The sequence below is a fragment of the Corvus hawaiiensis genome, chromosome 4 (genome assembly GCF_020740725.1).
Source record: "Corvus hawaiiensis isolate bCorHaw1 chromosome 4, bCorHaw1.pri.cur, whole genome shotgun sequence".
Classification (NCBI taxonomy): Eukaryota; Metazoa; Chordata; class Aves; order Passeriformes; family Corvidae; genus Corvus; species Corvus hawaiiensis.
Genome location: NC_063216.1, coordinates 56,853,900 through 56,873,241, shown reverse-complemented (window position 1 = coordinate 56,873,241; position 19,342 = coordinate 56,853,900). Strand labels below are relative to the sequence as shown.

At 47.1% G+C, this 19,342-nt stretch overlaps 1 protein-coding gene across 3 annotated transcripts in view; it reads left to right on the top strand.

Moving 5' to 3' along the window:
* The first annotated feature begins 12,237 nt into the window (after nt 1-12,237).
* Nucleotides 12,238-19,342, top strand: part of TSPAN12 (tetraspanin 12) — a 46,845-nt gene continuing 39,740 nt past the window's right edge. The window contains exons 1-2 of one of the 3 annotated variants that reach the window (XM_048301485.1): nt 12,238-12,375; nt 12,713-12,849. In XM_048301485.1, the coding sequence (XP_048157442.1) occupies nt 12,784-12,849 (66 nt within the window). In that variant the 5' untranslated portion in view covers nt 12,238-12,375; nt 12,713-12,783. The remainder of the gene's footprint in view (nt 12,376-12,712; nt 12,850-19,342) is intronic. The other 2 variants (XM_048301483.1, XM_048301484.1) reach the window with 2 other exon arrangements.

Sequence of the window (19,342 nt, the reverse complement as noted above, 5' to 3'; positions counted from 1 at the left end):
CCCAGAGGTGATTCTCGAGGGATACCAATGGCCAGGACAGGAGAAAGAAAGGAAATAGGCAGAAACATAGGTTTAGAGAGTAACCTAGGTTTGCAGGGACCAGCTGTGAGGTCATGTTGCTCAGGGTTTTATTCATCTAGATCCCAGAAAAAAACCTGCTGAGGTGTTATTTCAATTCAGAGAGCCCAGGAAAGTTGCTGAGCTAGAAAGCAGGGAAGACCATTTGCAAGAGCCCATTAAGCCAATGTTCTTAAGACTATGATTTTAATTGCTTAATCTTGTTAATCTTCTGTATTTTATTTATTTCAAGTGCTGCCTTATTCCAGACTGTTGGTTACATGTTCAAGTAAAACCAAGCTCTAGAGACAGGAAGAAGTTGGTGCCTTTTGATGTCCTTATTTCAAAAGAAAGAAGGGAACTTTTACCTCATGGTAGCAATGCTGGGTCCTGTTACAAACATGCATTTACAAGACAGGTAATTCCTGAGCCAACTAGAACACCTTCAGTTTAAAAGATGTTTGTGTGTCTGATAATTTTGCTCCTAAACAAACCTCCATCCTGCCCTTGATATTAAACGTGTCATTAGAGAGGGATATTCATTGGGCATACAGTCATAACCAGTGCTGATGACCAGACAAGAACCAAGTTTAAAAACAAGGTAAACCGGGCCCTGGAAAAGTTAAGAAAGGTACCAAGCAAAGAGCAGAAGAAGGGAAGCATACAGAGAAGTGTTCTAGAGAAAACAGCTAAAGGAACAAAGGAAAGGAAATTAAGTAAGTCTGAGTCTAGGCTAAGGAGCAAAGCTGAGAAAGAGCTAAGCTAAGCACATAGGACCAAAGTACACAGTATCATTATAATCAAGTAAAGGACTGAGAAAGCAAGACCAAGTGATGAGATGCCTACCTGAGACACTGACAAGCCACCAGCTAGCTTCAGAAATCCATCCTGAGCTCAGTGTTGGCACAGTCAGTCACACCAATTACTCACTGCAGACAGAGGGCAGTTTAGAACTTGCCTGCCCAGGCTATACCTGGCAGGGGCTTGGAATTTAAAAGCTATATGTAAAAAGGAATGACTTAAGCATCCTTGAAACTTTGCAAATATAATGAAAATTAAAGTGTTCACAGAATTTTCAGACATCTAACAGACAATGTGTCTGGAAAAAAAATATTAACTCATTAAGAACTGCCATGGTGTTACCAAAGATATTTCTAGCTTATACTAAAATCTTGGAAATAAATTTGTCCATGAACAATTCGCTCATTGGAGTAGACCAAGTTGAGTAGATATATCACAGAATGTGCATCACATTCACATGTGCATGGTCCTCCATTCAATGCTCATCTGAGTAATTTTAAATGTTATGGTGGCATATAAAAGGTCATTACTTTAACTCGTTGCTTTTTCAGTGATGAAGTTTCCTGCCAAATATTAACAGGTAATTATCAGCTATAAATTTACATGTATGCCTAATGCTATCCCACTTGATCACATAGTTTAAATTAAAGACACTTTCAGCTATGTGCTGGATGGGTGTCTTTAATACCTACTTCTCTTTTATTCAGTTTTCCTCATGAGGAAGGGCTTACAAGACCATACTGTTGTATTCATGCACACTTAGTATCTGCCAATCCACACTCTTCTAGTAGCTTTTGAACTTGTTGGCCAATTTCAAGCACATTTGACAAAGAGGAGCTAACTTACAGATACTGAGTTTCCATACATCGAATTAAAATAGGCAGATAAGCAGAGGAAAAAGAGATTATTGGACCTAATTGAATTTCCATTCCCCTCCTCTGTCATTGATGGAAAGACTGTATCATTAACATTTTATTTAAATCTAGAGAATTCATATTAGAAAGCTATTGTGGATGCCCTGTGACAGAAGAGAAAGCTTCTCAGACTGTAGTTTATTAGGCATCAGAGAATCCAAGCAAAAAATACCAGTCAACAAGGCTTTCCATGTTCATAAGTCTCTGTGCTTTAAATAAGCATTACTTGCTAACAGCAAGCACTTATTTCAAGAAGTTGTAAAGAGCTTCACCATTACACTTCTGTTTGTAAAAAATGCTCTCTTGTCTTGCCTTAAATAAACAGGTTACTTTTTAGAATGTATGGGAACTGCCTCTGTATTTCTTTCCCGGTGTTGACGTCAAGGAAATTTCACAAAGCTTGATGGCCTGGTAGAAAGCAGTATTCCAAAGAGACCTTGGTCTTGCCCCTATAGTGTTTAGCAGACATTCATAAATAGGACCTGTTTTCCTTCGGTTTTGAGCAAAATCTCTTTTGGACAGCTAATGATTTAGCTAACAACAGAATGACAGAAAAATTATTGAACCAACTAGGGGACCCTCTTTATATTTGTGATGAAGTTGTTGCAACAGAATTTTTAAAAATTAGTCTGAGAGTGTTTTATGACCAAAGACCTCAAAGAATGAAGACTCAGAGACATAAAATCTTGAAGTTTTAGCATTTAATTTTTAGCAGAATTTTTAACATATAACATGTCTAAGAGACTGTTTTTCTTTTTCCTTAATTTCCTTATCACACTTTAGGAATAGTTTCACATTAAGCCAAAAATATATGAAACAAGTTGTCTCGGTTTTGGAAGACAGGTGTCTGCTAAGGAAGGCAGAGGCCTCCCCTTGAAGTGGCAGATATAACCCCTTTTCCCTCCAAGTTATTATATTTTGAAATCAAGAGCCTTTAGGCGAAGATGTGGGAAATAGGAATAACAGTTCTTTATTATATATATCTATATGTATATAACCAGTCAAACAAAACAACAACAACTATGGCAGTAACAGCAATCACAAACCCAGTGCCAGCCTTCTCGGCTGTCAGGCCCTTTCCCCTCGGGTGCAGTTCCGCTCGCAGCCGGCAGGGGCGCTGGCGGCTCCCGGTGAGCAGGGCAGGTGCGATGGCTCCCCCGCGGCTGCAGGGGGCGCTCCGGAGCGAGCTCGGGAAACCCGCGGCTCTGGTGCCCTGGGATCCCGGGAAGGGATGGAACAAAGGCTTCACAAACCGCTGGGCAGCTGATCCCGGGCTCTCAGGAACAGCAGGCTGGAACGGCAGGCTGGAACGGCAGGGACGGACGCAAATCCCGGGTGGCAGGCGAGATGTATCCAGATGGGAGAACCCCACGGAGGCCCAGGCAGGCAGGGCGAGCAGGGCTACAGCGTAGCGAAAGCTCGAAGCAGCAGCGGGGCAGGGCAGCCACAGCCCGGTCTCCAGCAGGGCAGGGAAAGTGGCTTTTGGGGTCCCGGCGTTGTTTCCAGCAGGAAGAAAGAACGGCCAAAAAGAAAGAAGCAGCAGCTCCTTTCTCTGCAGCTTCTCTCTCCGGACGCTCAGAGCGAACTGACCCCACACCCAGGTGTAGACAAAGGAGTAGCCAGGCCCGCCCCACTCCTCTTTTTGTCTTTCTTAAGTACAGCTATTTGTCCCCTAGCAACATGCATATGGGAGAAAATTCCTTTAACAGGAAAAAAAAACTAAGACTAAACTAAAACCCCAACATTATCCACCCCGAATTTTTTCCCATAGTAACATGTTACATGAAACTTAACTTTTTTAACCATATAAATCTATGCATTACCCAAATTATATACAAATATACATGCTGATACTGATACAAGTACAGAGCCATGGGTAGTTCACCTTAAAACAAGGTCCCCTTGAGGTAAGCATTGGGTCTCTCCATCCTTTTGCATCACCCACCAGGTGCAACCTGGTCCCTGAGCAAAAACAACCCCACGGATGGGTTTGTCTTTGCTCAAGGCGGACTTTACCCAAACAGTTTTTCCAAGCATACCTCTCATGTGCACCACTGGAACCTTATCCCCGTCTGTTGTTTGTAGGGGTTCAGATTGGGCAGGGCCTGCTCGGCTGGTGGAACCTCAAGTGTTAACTAACCAGGTGGCTCTTGCTAAATGCATCTCCCAGTTTTTGAAAGTCCCCCCACCCAGTGCCTTCAAGGTGGTTTTAAGCAGTCCATTACACCGCTCAACCTTCCCAGCTGCTGGTGCATGGTAAGGGATGTGGTACACCCACTCTATGCCATGTTCTCTAGCCCAGGTGTTTATAAGGCTGTTCTTGAAATGAGTCCCATTGTCAGACTCGATTCTCTCAGGGGTGCCATGCCTCCAAAGGACTTGCTTTTCCAGGCCCAGGATGGTGTTCCGGGCAGTAGCATGAGGCACAGGGTAGGTCTCCAGCCATCCAGTGGTGGCTTCTACCATTGTGAGCACATAGCGCTTGCCTTGGCGGGTTTGAGGCAGTGTGATGTAATCAATCTGCCAGGCCTCCCCATACTTGTATTTGGACCATCGCCCACCATACCACAGGGGCTTCACCCGCTTGGCCTGCTTGATCGCAGCGCATGTCTCACAGTCATGGATAACCTGGGAGATACTGTCCATGGTTAGATCCACCCCTCGGTCTCGTGCCCACTTATAGGTGGCATCTCTGCCCTGATGACCTGAGGCATCATGGGCCCATCGAGCTAGGAACAGTTCTCCTTTATGTTGCCAATCCAAGTCTATCTGGGACACCTCTATTTTCGCAGCTTGATCTACCTGTTTGTTGTTACGATGTTCTTCATTAGCCCGGCTCTTGGGGATGTGAGCATCTACATGACGGACCTTCACGGATAGCTTCTCTACCCGAGTGGCAATGTCTTTCCACTCTTCAGCAGCCCAGATTGGTTTTCCTCTGCGCTGCCAGTTTGCCTTCTTCCACCTTTCCAGCCAACCCCACAGAGCATTGGCTACCATCCATGAATCAGTGTAGAGGTAGAGCTTTGGCCACTTCTCTCTTTCAGCTATGTCCAGAGCTAATTGGACAGCTTTGAGCTCAGCAAATTGGCTCGATCCACCTTCTCCTTCAGTAGCCTGTGCAACTTGTCGTGTGGGGCTCCATACAGCGGCTTTCCATTTCCGGCTAGCGCCTACAATTCGGCAGGAACCATCAGTGAAGAGGGCGTATTGTCTTTCACTCTCTGGTAGCTCGTTATATGGTGGGGCTTCTTCGGCACGTGTCACCTGCTCCTCTTCTTCTTCAGAAGATAACCCAAAAGTCTCACCTTCTGGCCAGTTTGTAATTATTTCCAAGATCCCAGGGCGACTTGGGTTTCCAATTCGGGCGCGCTGCGTGATGAGGGCAATCCATTTGCTCCAAGTAGCGTCGGTGGCGTGATGCGTGGAGGGAACCTTTCCTTTGAACATCCACCCCAGCACCGGTAGTCGGGGTGCCAGGAGGAGTTGTGCCTCTGTGCCGATTACTTCTGAGGCAGCCTGGACTCCTTCATAAGCTGCCAGGATTTCCTTCTCTGTGGGAGTGTAGTTGGCTTCAGACCCTCTGTAGCTTTGGCTCCAGAATCCCAGTGGTCGGCCCCGAGTCTCACCAGGCACCTTCTGCCAGAGGCTCCAGGACAGACCATTGTTCCCGGCTGCAGAGTAGAGCACGTTCTTCACCTCTGGTCCTGTCCTGACTGGGCCAAGGGCTACGGCGTGAGCAATTTCCTGTTTGATCTGAGTGAAGGCTTGCTGCTGTTCAGGGCCCCAGTGGAAATCATTCTTCTTGCGGGTAACCAGGTAGAGAGGACTCACGATCTGGCTGTACTCGGGAATGTGCATCCTCCAGAAACCTATAGCGCCTAGGAAAGCTTGTGTTTCCTTCTTGTTGGTCGGTGGAGACATTGCTGTGATCTTATTGATGACCTCAGTGGGAATCTGACGTCGTCCATCTTGCCACTTTACTCCCAGGAACTGGATCTCTCGGGCAGGTCCCTTGACCTTGCTCTTCTTGATGGCAAAACCAGCTTGCAGGAGAATTTGAATTATTCTCTCTCCTTTCTCAAACACTTCGGTTGCGGTGTTCCCCCACACAATGATGTCATCAATGTACTGCAGATGTTCTGGAGCCTCACTCTTTTCTAGTGCAGTCTGGATCAGTCCATGACAGATGGTGGGACTGTGCTTCCACCCCTGGGGCAGTCGGTTCCAGGTGTACTGCACGCCCCTCCAGGTGAAGGCAAACTGAGGCCTGCACTCTGCTGCCAGAGGAATGGAGAAGAATGCATTGGCAATGTCAATAGTGGCGTACCACTTCGCTGCTTTGGACTCCAGCTCGTACTGGAGCTCCAACATGTCCGGCACAGCAGTGCTCAACGGTGGAGTCACTTCATTCAGGGCACGATAGTCCACAGTCAATCTCCATTCCCCGTCAGACTTGCGCACAGGCCAGATGGGGCTGTTGAAGGGTGAGTGGGTCTTGCTGACCACCCCTTGACTCTCCAGCTCGCGGATCATCTTGTGGATGGGGATCACAGCATCTCGATTTGTCCGATACTGCCGGCGGTGCACTGTCGAGGTGGCAATTGGCACTCGTTGCTCTTCCACTTTCAGGAGCCCAACTGCAGAAGGATTCTCAGATAGTCCGGGCAGGGTGTTCAATTGCCTAATGCCCTCTGCCTCCACAGCAGCAATCCCAAATGCCCACCTGAGTCCTTTTGGGTCTTTGTAGTAGCCATTCCGGAGGAAGTCTATGCCCAGAATACACGGGGCCTCTGGGCCGGTCACAATCGGATGCTTTTGCCACTCCTTCCCAGTCAGGCTCACCTCAGCTTCCAAAAGGGTCAACTGCTGTGATCCCCCGGTCACCCCAGCAATGGATACAGGTTCTGCCCCCACATGTCCCGATGGCATTAAAGTACACTGTGCCCCAGTATCAACCAATGCATCATATTTTTGTGGCTCTGATGTGCCAGGCCATCGGATCCACACCGTCCAGAAAACTCGGTTCTCCCGTGCCTCTTCCTGGCTAGAGGCAGGGCCCCTCTAGCCCTGGTTATCATTCTTTCCCTGGGCGTACATGCTCGAGGTACCTTCAAGGGGATCCGACATATCATCCTCCCTTCTGTAATGCCTGGCAGCTCGGTCACGGGAGGCTGAGGCTACCTTCACCTTAGCGGAACCCCCTCGGTTAGTGCCTCCCTCCTTGAGTTCACGCACCCGCGCTGCCAGGGCAGAGGTGGGTTTCCCATCCCACCTTCTCATGTCTTCCCCATGCTCACACAGGAAAAACCACAGCTCAGCTCGTGGGGTGTACCCTCTCTCTCTAGCAGGGGGACGACGGGCTCTGACTTGGGGGCCTGTGACTCGCACTGGTGCCACACTGACCCTCCTCATCTCCTCCCTCATCTCCTCCCTCATCTCCTTCATCTCCTCTTTGAGGTCCTGGACCACAGCAGAGACATGAGCTTTCAGCAGGCCATTGATCATGCTGTCATAATGCCTGAGCCTGTTGGCAACAGAGCCCACTGTTTCTCGGGTATTGTCAGCATCAATCGTTGCAATGAAGGTGGTGTATTGCGATGGCCCTAGCCTTGCCAGGTTCCACATCATCTGTCCTGTGCACCTGACCTTATCGGGGTCATTATCATGCTGTCCATCTTTCCCAAAGAGTACCTCTAATATTGCCACCTCTCTTAGCTGTTGGATCCCTTGCTCGAGTGTCTTCCACTGCATTCTATGATGATACTCCTGCATTCTTTCTTTGTGAATGAACCTTTCTCTCACACTCATTAAGAGCCGCTCCCAAAGAGAGAGAGGCCCTGGCTCCCTCACAAATATCTGGTCCACACCTGGGTCCTGGGTCAACGATCCCAGATACCTTGCCTCACCACTATCCAGTTGCACACTTGTGCCCATAAGGTCCCAAACCCGAAGCAGCCAGGTGGTATAAGGCTCACGCCCCCTTCGCACAATGTCGTTTCACATAGCACGGAGACTGTCGTGCGACAGGGACTCAGTGATGATTTCTGGCTCTGGCTCTCCTGCTGGTTGTGAGGGCCCTGGTTGCCCATCATCATTAACTGGTCGTACTGATTTGGTCTTATACTTCCTCCTTTGCACAGGGGCGACTGCTGCTGGCTGTGGTTGTCCTTGTGGTTCAGCTGAAGCCTGGACGGTTGTAACATCCGTGGGTTCCACTGCTGCACCATCGGACTCACCCTCTTTGGGGCAGGGAGAGGGTTTTTCACTAGCTGAGGAGGTGTATTCCCTTAGCAATTGGCATATCTCCTGGCGCACCTGGCCCATCTCCTGGCACATCTCCTTGCGCACCTGGCCCATCTCCTGGCATATCTCCTGGCGCACCTGACCCATCTCCTGGCATATCCCCTGGCGCACCTGACCCATCTCTTGGCACATCTCCTGCATCCCTTTTGCCAGTACCCCCACCCAGTTTGGGTAGTCCATTTCTGAGGTGGACTGTTGGGCAGTATCAGTCTGTGGGGCGGGATCTCTAGTGTCTGGGGCCGTGTCAGGCTCTGGGGCAGGATCAGGCTCTGGGGTAGGAACTCTACTCTCTGGGGCCATGTCAGGTTCTGGGGCAGGATCTCTAGTCTCTGGGGCTGGTGTCCGAGTAGATATCCAAGCCAATCTCAACTTATCCTTGAATGCTAAATAGAGTAGGCCTATCAGCAGCAGATGGTTAGTATTCAGAGGGAATTTAAACCCTTCGAAAATTGATGGGGTGGGCCCAAAGAACTGGTTGAGGGGTTGGGAGAAAACTTCCCCTGGTGTCATTTCCTCACAGAAGGTACCATTGTTAACATAACCCCAAAAACATGTGCTCAGTGTGTGATAGCTGTTTATCCATGTGCCCACATTCCGGAGGAAGTTAAAAACCCATGAATTCCTCACCTTCTCGACCCATAACGCAAGCTGGATAACAGCAATGGTAGCCTTAGTCAGAGGACCCATATTCAAGTAAGGAGCTGCAAAGGGGAAGAATATAGCCACGGCTACGTGCCACCCAAACCAGGGTAAACTAGACCACATAGTGCTGCCTAACAAGGTTCCAATATCCAGCACACAAAATAAAGTTATCGAGGAACTGTTATTCCTTTTTCACCTCTATCTCTTAATGCCCTCAGGCCTCACGTTGGGCGCCAAGATCTGTCTCGGTTTTGGAAGACAGGTGTCTGCTAAGGAAGGCAGAGGCCCCCCCTTGAAGTGGCAGATATAACCCCTTTCCCCTCCAAGTTATTATATTTTGAAATCAAGAGCCTTTAGGCGAAGATGTGGGAAATAGGAATAACAGTTCTTTACTATATATATCTATATGTATATAACCAGTCAAACAAAACAACAACAACTATGGCAGTAACAGCAATCACAAACCCAGTGCCAGCCTTCTCGGCTGTCAGGCCCTTTCCCCTCGGGTGCAGTTCCGCTCGCAGCCGGCAGGGGCGCTGGCGGCTCCCGGTGAGCAGGGCAGGTGCGATGGTTCCCCCGCGGCTGCAGGGGGCGCTCCGGAGCGAGCTCGGGAAACCCGCGGCTCTGGTGCCCTGGGATCCCGGGAAGGGATGGGACAAAGGCTTCACAAACCCCTGGGCAGCTGATCCCGGGCTCTCAGGAACAGCAGGCTGGAATGGCAGGGACGAACGCAAATCCCGGGTGGCAGGCGAGATGTATCCAGATGGGAGAACCCCACGGAGGCCCAGGCAGGCAGGGCGAGCAGGGCTACAGCGTAGCGAAAGCTCGAAGCAGCAGCGGGGCAGGGCAGCCACAGCCCGGTCTCCAGCAGGGCAGGGAAAGTGGCTTTTGGGGTCCCGGCGTTGTTTCCAGCAGGAAGAAAGAACGGCCAAAAAGAAAGAAGCAGCAGCTCCTTTCTCTGCAGCTTCTCTCTCCGGAAGCTCAGAGCGAACTGACCCCACACCCAGGTGTAGACAAAGGAGTAGCCAGGCCCGCCCCACTCCTCTTTTTGTCTTTCTTAAGTACAGCTATTTGTCCCCTAGCAACATGCATATGGGAGAAAATTCCTTTAACAGGAAAAAAAACCTAAGACTAAACTAAAACCCCAACACAAGTAAGAGAAATTCTTGTATGCTATTTTAGGCATGTTTAAAGAAAAATCACTTAGTGTAAGATAAATAAATATTTTTGTAGCGCATATTTTATAAAATTTTGCTCATGCAATTGCTGTCTTCCCAGGAACAATCAATAACACAAACACAACCTCAGTTATTTTTATGTTGGTTTAGATCAGATTGGATTGTTCTCAGCCAAGGCTGGAGCTTTGTTGTAAACTGACACTGTTTTTGTAAAGTGGCATAGGTTCACTGAAAATACCATACCTGTTCAAGATCTAACTGACTGTGTTCATGTGAAGTCTTTAGTAACAAAAAGAATGAATGGTATGTAAACAGCAGAATGAATGTACAATGTCACCTTTTAACTGTATCTGTTGCAGCTCAATTTGCCGTATTTAGGTATGGAATTATCAACATTCACTGAAGATTTTAAATGTGGATACTACACTTCCCAGAGAGGCTCTTGATTTCACAGAGGATCAAAATAGCAGTCAAAACTTAGCAAATTTCAACGAATAAAAATCTTCACACACATTTCTGTAATATTCTAAACTATTTTTATCTTTACTACCATTTTCACTTCTATAAATTTGTCATAAAATCCTTGTTGCATGGGATTTTATGTCCTTCCATGTCCATTTTACTTTCTTTTTAAGGAGGAGCAAATACACCTGAAGAGTCTGTCTGCTCCAGTTCACTACTAATGGCATGAAACAGTGAAATTAAAACTGAATTAGGATTCCACCAGCAACTTCAATGATAAGCATTTGAATATCTGGACTTTGTGTGGTTTTTTCCAAGTCATTGTTTCTTCAAGAAACAGATTTTTCTTTGGCCTTACAAGAGCTAGATTTTATCCATTACATCCTTTTTCCTATTTCTCAGCTTTCACTAGCAGTTGTTAAAACAATCTTTATTTAACATGAACTCAAGAGTATTTTCCTGTTCTGGTTACAAAATATTTTTCAGTATATTTTCTTCTAATTTTTGTGATGGTGGCACTGCAACACCTTTATATGTATTAATGGAAAATTTGCTGCTAATCTGCATGTAACTCTTGTGTTTTAAACTGTAATTCTTAATTTTGAAATATGCCTATATATACACACATTGTAACAATACTGACATCAGTAAAAAATAAAGAGAGAAGGTTTAGATTGGATATTAGCAAAAAAATTCATTACTATGAAGGCAATGAGGCACTGGAATAGGTTGCCAGAGAAGCTGTGGATATCCCATCCCTGGAGGTGTTCAAGGCCAGGCTGGATGGAGCTCTGAGCAACCTGGTAGAAGGTGTTTGCTGCCCATGGCAGGGGGGTTGGAACTAGATGAGCTGCAAGGTCCCTTTCAACCCAACCCATCCTGTGATTCTACACAATTTCTACCCTGATCACCAGATGCACACACACTAATGCATTTCAGAGGAAGGATGACTTTTTCCAGCTCAGTTGTGGCATCTGTAAGTACCATGCACATTACGGGGCAAATCAACGGCCATTTTTCCTAAGTAATAATTGCAGATTTTGACCGTTGCTGGAATAATATATCTCCAATACGGTTGCTTTTCTAAATTTGCTGTTTAGCAGTGGGACTGGCTGCTGGGTTGTTAATGACGAGATTCAGGTTTGATGTTGGCAAAGTTTAATTTCCGGTGCAAAGACCCTGAGACCTTGTGAGACGCCTCTGAAAGGTTGCGATCGTGTTTCGTGTGGCATTTGCCGCCCTGGGCCAGCATGCCACAAGAGAGGGGGTTTCGTGACATTCAACTCCATTGCTTAACATCTCTCCTGAAGGAAAAAAGGCCACCAGCCCCGACGGCCCGCCACAACGAGGGTACCGGGCAGAAGGCTGTGTGCCAGCGGCACGGCCCTGCCGGGGCAGAGCCCTGCCCGGGAACCAGCGGCACGGCCCTGCCGGGGGTAGAGCCCTGCCCGGGAACCAGCGGCACGGCCCTGCCGGGGGTAGAGCCCTGCCCGGGAACCAGCGGCACGGCCCTGCCGGGGGTAGAGCCCTGCCCGGGAACCAGCGGCACGGCCCTGCCGGGGGTAGAGCCCTGCCCGGGAACCAGCGGCACGGCCCTGCCGGGGGTACAGCCCTGCCCGGGAACCAGCGGCACGGCCCTGCCGGGGGTACAGCCCTGCCCGGGAACCAGCGGCACGGCCCTGCCGGGGGTACAGCCCTGCCGGGGGTACAGCCCTGCCCGGGAACCAGCGGCACGGCCCTGCCGGAGGTTGCCCGCTCCGGGATCGCGCTGGCGGCGGCGCTAGGACCGGGCGGGCAGCGGCGCATGCGCGGGGTGCGGGGCCGCGGGCCGGCGGAGCGCTGCGGGCGGGGCGGAGGGGCCGGGGCAGGCGCGGGGCCGGGCCGGACCTTCCCCCGGACCGGACCTTCCCCCGCGCCCGCCGCAGGGCATGGGCGCCGCGGCTCCGTGCTGCGCTGCCGCGCCCCGGCCCCATGAGTCCTTGCCGGAGCAAGTGAGTGCGGGAGGTGCCCGGGCGGTAAGTGGCAGCTGTCCCCCGGCCGCCCTCCCTCCCCAAGGCAGCGCGTCCATCCTGGTCTGGGAGGGACCCGGCGCCCCCGGGCCGTGCCTCCGTTGCCCTCGGCTCAGCTCCGCTGTGCCTCTGGGGTAGCCCGCGGCTTCTCCTTGCCCGGGGATTTGTTATTTTTATGAGAACAGCTGGCCCATCGCTGTCTCCGGGCGGGGCGGGAGGGGAAGGGAGGCTGCCGAGGGTCTCCGCGGGGCGCGGCCGGTCCGGGGTCGGCGCGGCTCCGCCGCCTCCACCTGCCCGTTGGTCCTTCTGCAAGGCGGACTCGCCCATCCCTCTTCCCCTGCAGGGCGCCGGCGGCCCGGCCTCGGGAGGGAGGATGTGGTGAGAGGATGGGGCTGTGTCCCGCGGGGGCTCGCCATGGCCAGGGAGGACTCGGTGAAGTGCCTGCGCTGCCTGCTCTACGCCCTCAACCTGCTCTTCTGGGTGAGTGCAGCGGCGCGGGCAGGTGCCGTCCCGGAGGCGCAGGGCGGGCACGGCCGCGGGCTGCCCGCACGGTGCCGGGGGGCAGGAGGTACCGCCCTGGTGCCCTTGGCCCCGTGCCAGACAGCTCCCGCAAGGGAGTACTGTTTACTGGGGGGAAAAAAATGCCTTTGGAAACCAGTGGGAAGTGAAATTGAATTAGGGTTACACGTGGGAATTTGTGTACTTGTTATATGTAGAGAGGGGAATATTCACGGGCGGGTTCTTGACTGGGTGAGTTTCAGAGCATCCTGTGACCCAAGATGAACTCCAGTCTCTCTCAGGTATTTGAGTAGTCTGCCCAGAGTTTTTTGTGCGTTCGGTGGCCAGATCCTAACTGGCAGGCAAGGGCCCTTTTGTTTTGAGGATTTCAGTAAAAGCTGTGTTTATAGCAGCAGGGTTTCTCACTCTCAGCACAAGTGGGTGTGATGAACTCTTGTTGCTTAAACTTTCAGAGCTCTGGAGAAACAGCAGGATAGATATTTTCAGAGTCCTGACTCACTTACAACAAATGAAATCTCTTTGACGTGAATAGATGAGATTTGTGCATGATAAGGGTAAGACAACAAAAGGGATGATGTCCCATACCTGTTCATAAGGGCTGGCTCCTGACGTCTGTAGACTTGACTGATGCAGGGATAATACATGGGCTGGGACCAAACCTAGTTTATATCTGGTTTTTTTTTTTTCCACCTGTATTCAGCTCTGGATGGACAGGAAGGACATTGACCTGTTGGAGTGGGTCCTGAGGAGGGCCACCAAGATGTTTAGAAGGGTGCAGCACTCATCCTGGGAGGAAAGGCAGAGAGGATTGGGATTTTTCAGCCTGGAAGAGAGAAGGCTTTGAGGTTGCCTAATTGTAGCCTTCCAGGGCCTGAAGGGAGTCTACAAGGAAGGTGAAGAGGGACTATTTACTAGAGCATGTAGTGACAGGACAAGGGGGGATGGCTTCAAACTGGAAGAGAGTAGGTTTACATTACATATTACAAAGGAAGAAATTCTTTCGTGTGATAGTAGTGAGTCACTGGGACAGGTTGCCCAGAGAAATTTTGTCTGGCCATCCCTGGAAGTGTTCAAGCTTTGAGCAACCCACCTGTTCTAGTGAAAGGTGTCCCTGTAAAGCAGGGGGTTTGGAATTGAGATAAAGTTCCATGATTACAGAAAACTAAATGAAAATCAGAATATGAATGAGAGAGAAAACTCTTCAACATCATTTGGAACAGAATGGTACTTTTTGTGTAATGAAAGTGATCTGAAAATCTGTTGAAAGTATGTAACTTTGTATATTGTATTTAGTAGAGATGAAAAATAAATTATTTCCTTAGTCTGTGTAGGAATAAAATCTTTTAATAGAAGATGAGGAAAACTTTCTGAAGAAAAAAAAATGTAATTGTTTCTAGCATTATCATGATTTTTGCTGGACTCTGTACAAAATATAAACTCCTGTGTTTTCTTTTAAGATGAAGGTTGCCTGGCCTCAGCTGCCCTGAGTTCAGCTTCGGATTTTTATACACGTGCTATGAGACTTGTTCACTTGTATTCACGTGAACATTGACATGGTTGAAAATATTATGTCCTGCTGTTTGCCTGTTGGCTGTTTTCCTCTGGTTTCCATAATTCCTGCTTTGAGCTGTCCTCAACAGTTCCTACTTGCACCTTAACTCACTGCTTTGTCCCCTTAAGCTTCCTCTGCTCTTTTCCCTTGCTCTCAGTTCTTGTTGCCTATGTCACAATCAGATTTATTATTCAGGAACAGCTCTTTGTAGTTCAAGTGGACATTTAGGTGGTACCCACATTGCACGTGAGGCTATGCCTTCATGCCGTGTCAGTTACATGTCATGTGGCAATGGGAGGCTTGTTGCTGGAGCTGAGTGCTTCGTTTTTCAGTCCTGAAATGCTTTCTTTGTGTAGGAAGGCCTGCCCTTCTCTTTGGAGGGGGCTGGTGTGTGGTGCTGCAGTACCTCTCTAGGGAGATCAAGGTCTCACCTAGGAGATTTAAATGTGTCTGGCCACTTCGCTCAAATTTTAAGTTCCTTTCCATGTCAGATTGCTCCTTCTCACTTTTCATTGTTTCGTTCACATGTTTCTTTTGTGGACCTCAGGCATGGAGCTGTGCAGCGTCTTTGAGCTTGTCAGGGGAACAGCACTAACTGCATCTATCAAGTGGTCCTGTTGTTGGCTTTGTCCCTTTTTAAGTTATGTCTAGATTTGGTTTAAAGCATTAATTGCTAGAAACAATTTCCCATTCTTTTGATTTTGTTGCCCTTTTAATAACAATGTCCCCCTTACTTAGCAAAAGCGATTTTTTTTTCCTTAGTCATAATAGGATAAAAGATCTTTTGAGTCTGTTATGGTATAACAAGTGATGGTAAATAAAATGGCAAGTTCTTAATCTTGTCTCCAAAATACAAAAGTTGTCTTTAATTTATCTTTCTAGCTGTGGCCTGGACACTGGAAAATACACCCAAACAGTTAAGTGAAATCTGTATGGTGCTGAAGCATGTCAAGATGTTATTAATATAATAATAAATAATAAAAATATTAAAAGTAAATAATAAATAATACATGCTAGCATAGCAGATGACTTGCACCATGGATATTGCAAAGAATTAAAGCTGTTTTCCATAATGTGTATAAAATTACAGGTGTTGGAACTCAAATGAAAAATTGGCCAGTCCATTTAGAGTCCTTGGGATTTTGCAAAGCAGATGAATGCATTGTTTTGGCTGAAACCAAATAAATAAGCAAGAAAACCCTTGAGTCTTCCAGAACTGTGTGTTAAGGAGGAGTACGTGTGGTGGGTGGGTAGTTAAATGTATAGCAGTTACATCAGACTTCTTTGGACGAATGAACATGAACCTCTTTCCACTCTCTATCTGGTTCTGTTCAGATGTGTATTTAACAGCTAAATATAAATCTTCTGTCAGCTGCTTGTTGTAGTGAAATCTCCCATATCTTTTCCTCTGTCAGAGCTTGACTTTTCTTCTGTTCGTATTAGTGGAAGTTTTGCTGCTGCCATTTCTGAGTGTCATAGCATGACCTACAGTGTACAGTTCTCCTGTGGAAAGTTCCCCTAGCAGCAGGTGCTTCTCCACTGGAATGGGCATGGCATTTGTGGTTTTCACTTGCTGTTGCCCGTCCTTCCATCTGCAAAGCTTTAGTTTGCTGGTTGCAAATAAATACCAACCTAGGTTATGGGCTGGATGTCAGGAAGTTTAGATTAGATTAGATTAGATGCAGCCGTGTTCCTCCTGAGAACGGTGGGTTCTGTCCCGACAGGTAAAGACAAGAGTGCTGCTGTGATTCCAAGGTCTGTATGGACCTCCTGATTTGCGACATAGACATGTAATTCTCTCCAAGCTTGATCTTGAGGGGGTTTCTGCTTTCTCGTGCTTTCTTCCTTCCCAAGGGCCATTGTCTCCCAATTACTTCCAGCTTGTTGATAATGTGCCCAGTGGCTGTGTCAATTATCAGTGTTCAGCTGAAAACTGTGAAGATGTGCAAACGGCGTGTGTTGGCTTTTTAAAATCATGGTTTGATTACAGGTCCTGGCTGGAATAAGGAGATATTCTCCTCTTGTTTCACTGTGATGGTGTTCAGCAGTAGGTATAACCACACATTGTGCAAAAAGGATTGCTTTCTTCAAGCTGAGAGCACGAAGCTTTTGAAGTCCTGAATAAAACTCTGCAAGAGTCAGTAGTCACTGTCTGGTAAGGTCTGACTGTCAAGCTCTTAGAAGAGAACATCTGAAGTAAGCTTCGAAGTGTGTTCAGTGTGCAGCTGTCCCAGTGTGTGTGACTTCAGCATTTGTCATTGCCAGCTTGGTGAGGACAGACTAGTGCATATGAAGCTCCTTAAGGTAACAGAACTGGCTAGTCTGATCATGAATACTGCTGAAAAACTGAAGGTGCAGATGGTGGTTGCAAAACACGGCTGTCTGCATTATTTGGTTGTTTTCAGTGCCTATGGAAGCAGAGAAGTGAGAGGTGAGAGAGCTTTTATCAGTCACTCTGCTGCTATCCTTGTAGGTTCTCCAGAGTATTAAGTGTACAGCTGTGTGCTCTGTTTGAAAATAAACTTTTTTTACTGGGCTCAGCTGATGAGCTGTGATGTACCTGTGTGTGCATGAGAGGGAGGCAAGCAGGAAGTGTTGTTCATAATACTTTGTCACTTTTGACCTAAAGTCTGTTTAGCTGTAAATAATCCATAAGCAGTCACCTGAAAGCCCAAGGCTCTGTTTTAGTGGTTCATCATTTTTTGTAATGGACCAGTAAATGTACTGCCTTTAGTGCTCCAGAAAAACACTGGTTTTGTGGAAGTGAGTGGATTGGTACTTCAGGAGCTGCAACTTGCAGAAAGCCTTTCTTCTTACAAGATGGACATAAATTTGTTTTCAGTGCTCTAACTGTTGTTGATTAAGTGACTGACGCTGGTGATAGACCTGATCTGGAAGCTTTTTCCATGGTCAATTGAATCATGCATCTGACTGCAAGATGTCTCTTTCACAGAGTGGAAGTTGCAAATTCAGGACTTCCTCAGTCTTCTAACTTTTTTGACAGTATTTTTTTTGACAGTGTCCTGTACAAGGATATCCTTCAGACTAAACCCTGCAGTTAACATTTGGTTTCATTCTTCTGCAATCCTCATACATACATGAATGGGCATCACTTTTTAGTGTAATTTGCAAGACTGAGGGATCCAACTTGATTCTGTGTTCTGTAACACTGCTATTTCCAGTATATTAAATTCTGGACAGCCAATAAAAGAGAAGACCTCCAAAAATGCATGATTTGGTGTTTTGTGGTCAAGACTTAGTGCTTAGCTAAGCAGCCTATCTTAGTGGTTCTTGAGGGAAGACGTATTCCTACTGATTACTATTTTTCTGTTCTCAGTGACAATACTGGTCTTTGTTATATCTAGATAGTTTGTGTGTCAGGTCTTGGAGAAATTTAGTTTTGAGCTTTGCAAATATATTTTATGCAGCTTATGAGACTGCAGGGTTATTTCTTCTGGTGGGGCTTTGCTGAATTGGCAAGCTCATGACACTGTCCCAGCTCAGTAGCATTCCTGGGTGTAACATGAGTATCTTCATTCATTTTGAGCACTTTATAACTTGTCCTCACAGAATCCCTCTTTGCCACACTTTGGGATGCTGCCATTGTTCTATATTTTGCTGTGGTCATTTTCCCAGTTAAACCACCTTTGCAAGCATTTATACTAGGCAGACCTTCAGTCACAGAACATTGTCAGCCTGTAATAATGGCACAGGCATAACACAGGAGATACCGGAGCGCAAGTATCCCCTGTGGGTTGTGCTAGAACAGGAACCAGCAAATGGTGCTGAATACAGGGAAAATTCAGCCTCCTGGCTGCTTTCAATTGTAGGGGATTAAGCAAAGCAATAGTTTTGAGACATACAAGGCTGTTCTACTTTCCTTTGCTGCTTAGCCATGTATGTTCTTTAAAAAAGTTATTAATAGTCGAAATAGATTAACTAGATAGTGATAGTAAATGCAACTAAAAGCAACACAGTAGTTTTATTAATTTTCTCAATTTTTTTAAAGAAAAGCAAAGTATAACTTGGAAGGAAGGGTGCAGGAAAAAGTCTGTATAGACTTTCTGTCTTGAGAAAACTGCCAAAATATTTTTTTTTTCTTCTGGTGAGCATGTGAGGCAGGAGCAGCTGCCGTTCTGTTGCTTGTAATTGAGGATGACTGTACTCTAGTGCTTCGGACAAATCAAGGTTGTAAGTTGCAGTTGACTGTGTCACAGGTGGTAAGGATCTCTTAACTGATGATTAATAGTGTCAGTGGATGTTTGAGCCAAGACAGCGATGTTGCCACTTTTCTTTCACCTTGCGAGCTTTTTTTGCCTAGGGATATGCTGTTTCTGTTGAGCAATGTTTAAGATTTCCTTCAACAGTACCATCTAATTTCACTTGTGCAGTTGCAGCCAATAAACACTTCTGGCAGGTAGTGGAAATTGTTTGCATCTATCTCGAGCTTGTGTTTGTGAGCAAAGTTAGAAAAAAAAATCACGTAAAATGAAAGTGGAGCAAATTTCCGATTAGTTTTCCATTTGAGTGCTTTGCACGCTTACATCTAGTTTTGCCTATGTGTACTACTTGAGAATTCAGAGCAAGTGAATATGAGCGTTGTGCTAGGAAGTAACTAAGGATGGTTGGAAACAGTGGTATTTTATTTCCTGTTTTCTCCAACTTCAAATGCATGTGTTGAATCTTGTAATTTTTTTTGCTTTATTTTTCAAGTCTGTTGTGACATGAGAAAGAAATCAGTCTATCCTGCCTTCTGTGAAACCGTATTCTGCACAGAGGTTGTTTCTGCTGTGTTTTGACTTCCACTCTTGTTGGTGGTATTTGTAGATACTTGGAATGAAAAGTTTGGGTCAATGTTTTAAGTTTAAATCGCAAATAATATCCATTGAAATGAACACTGCC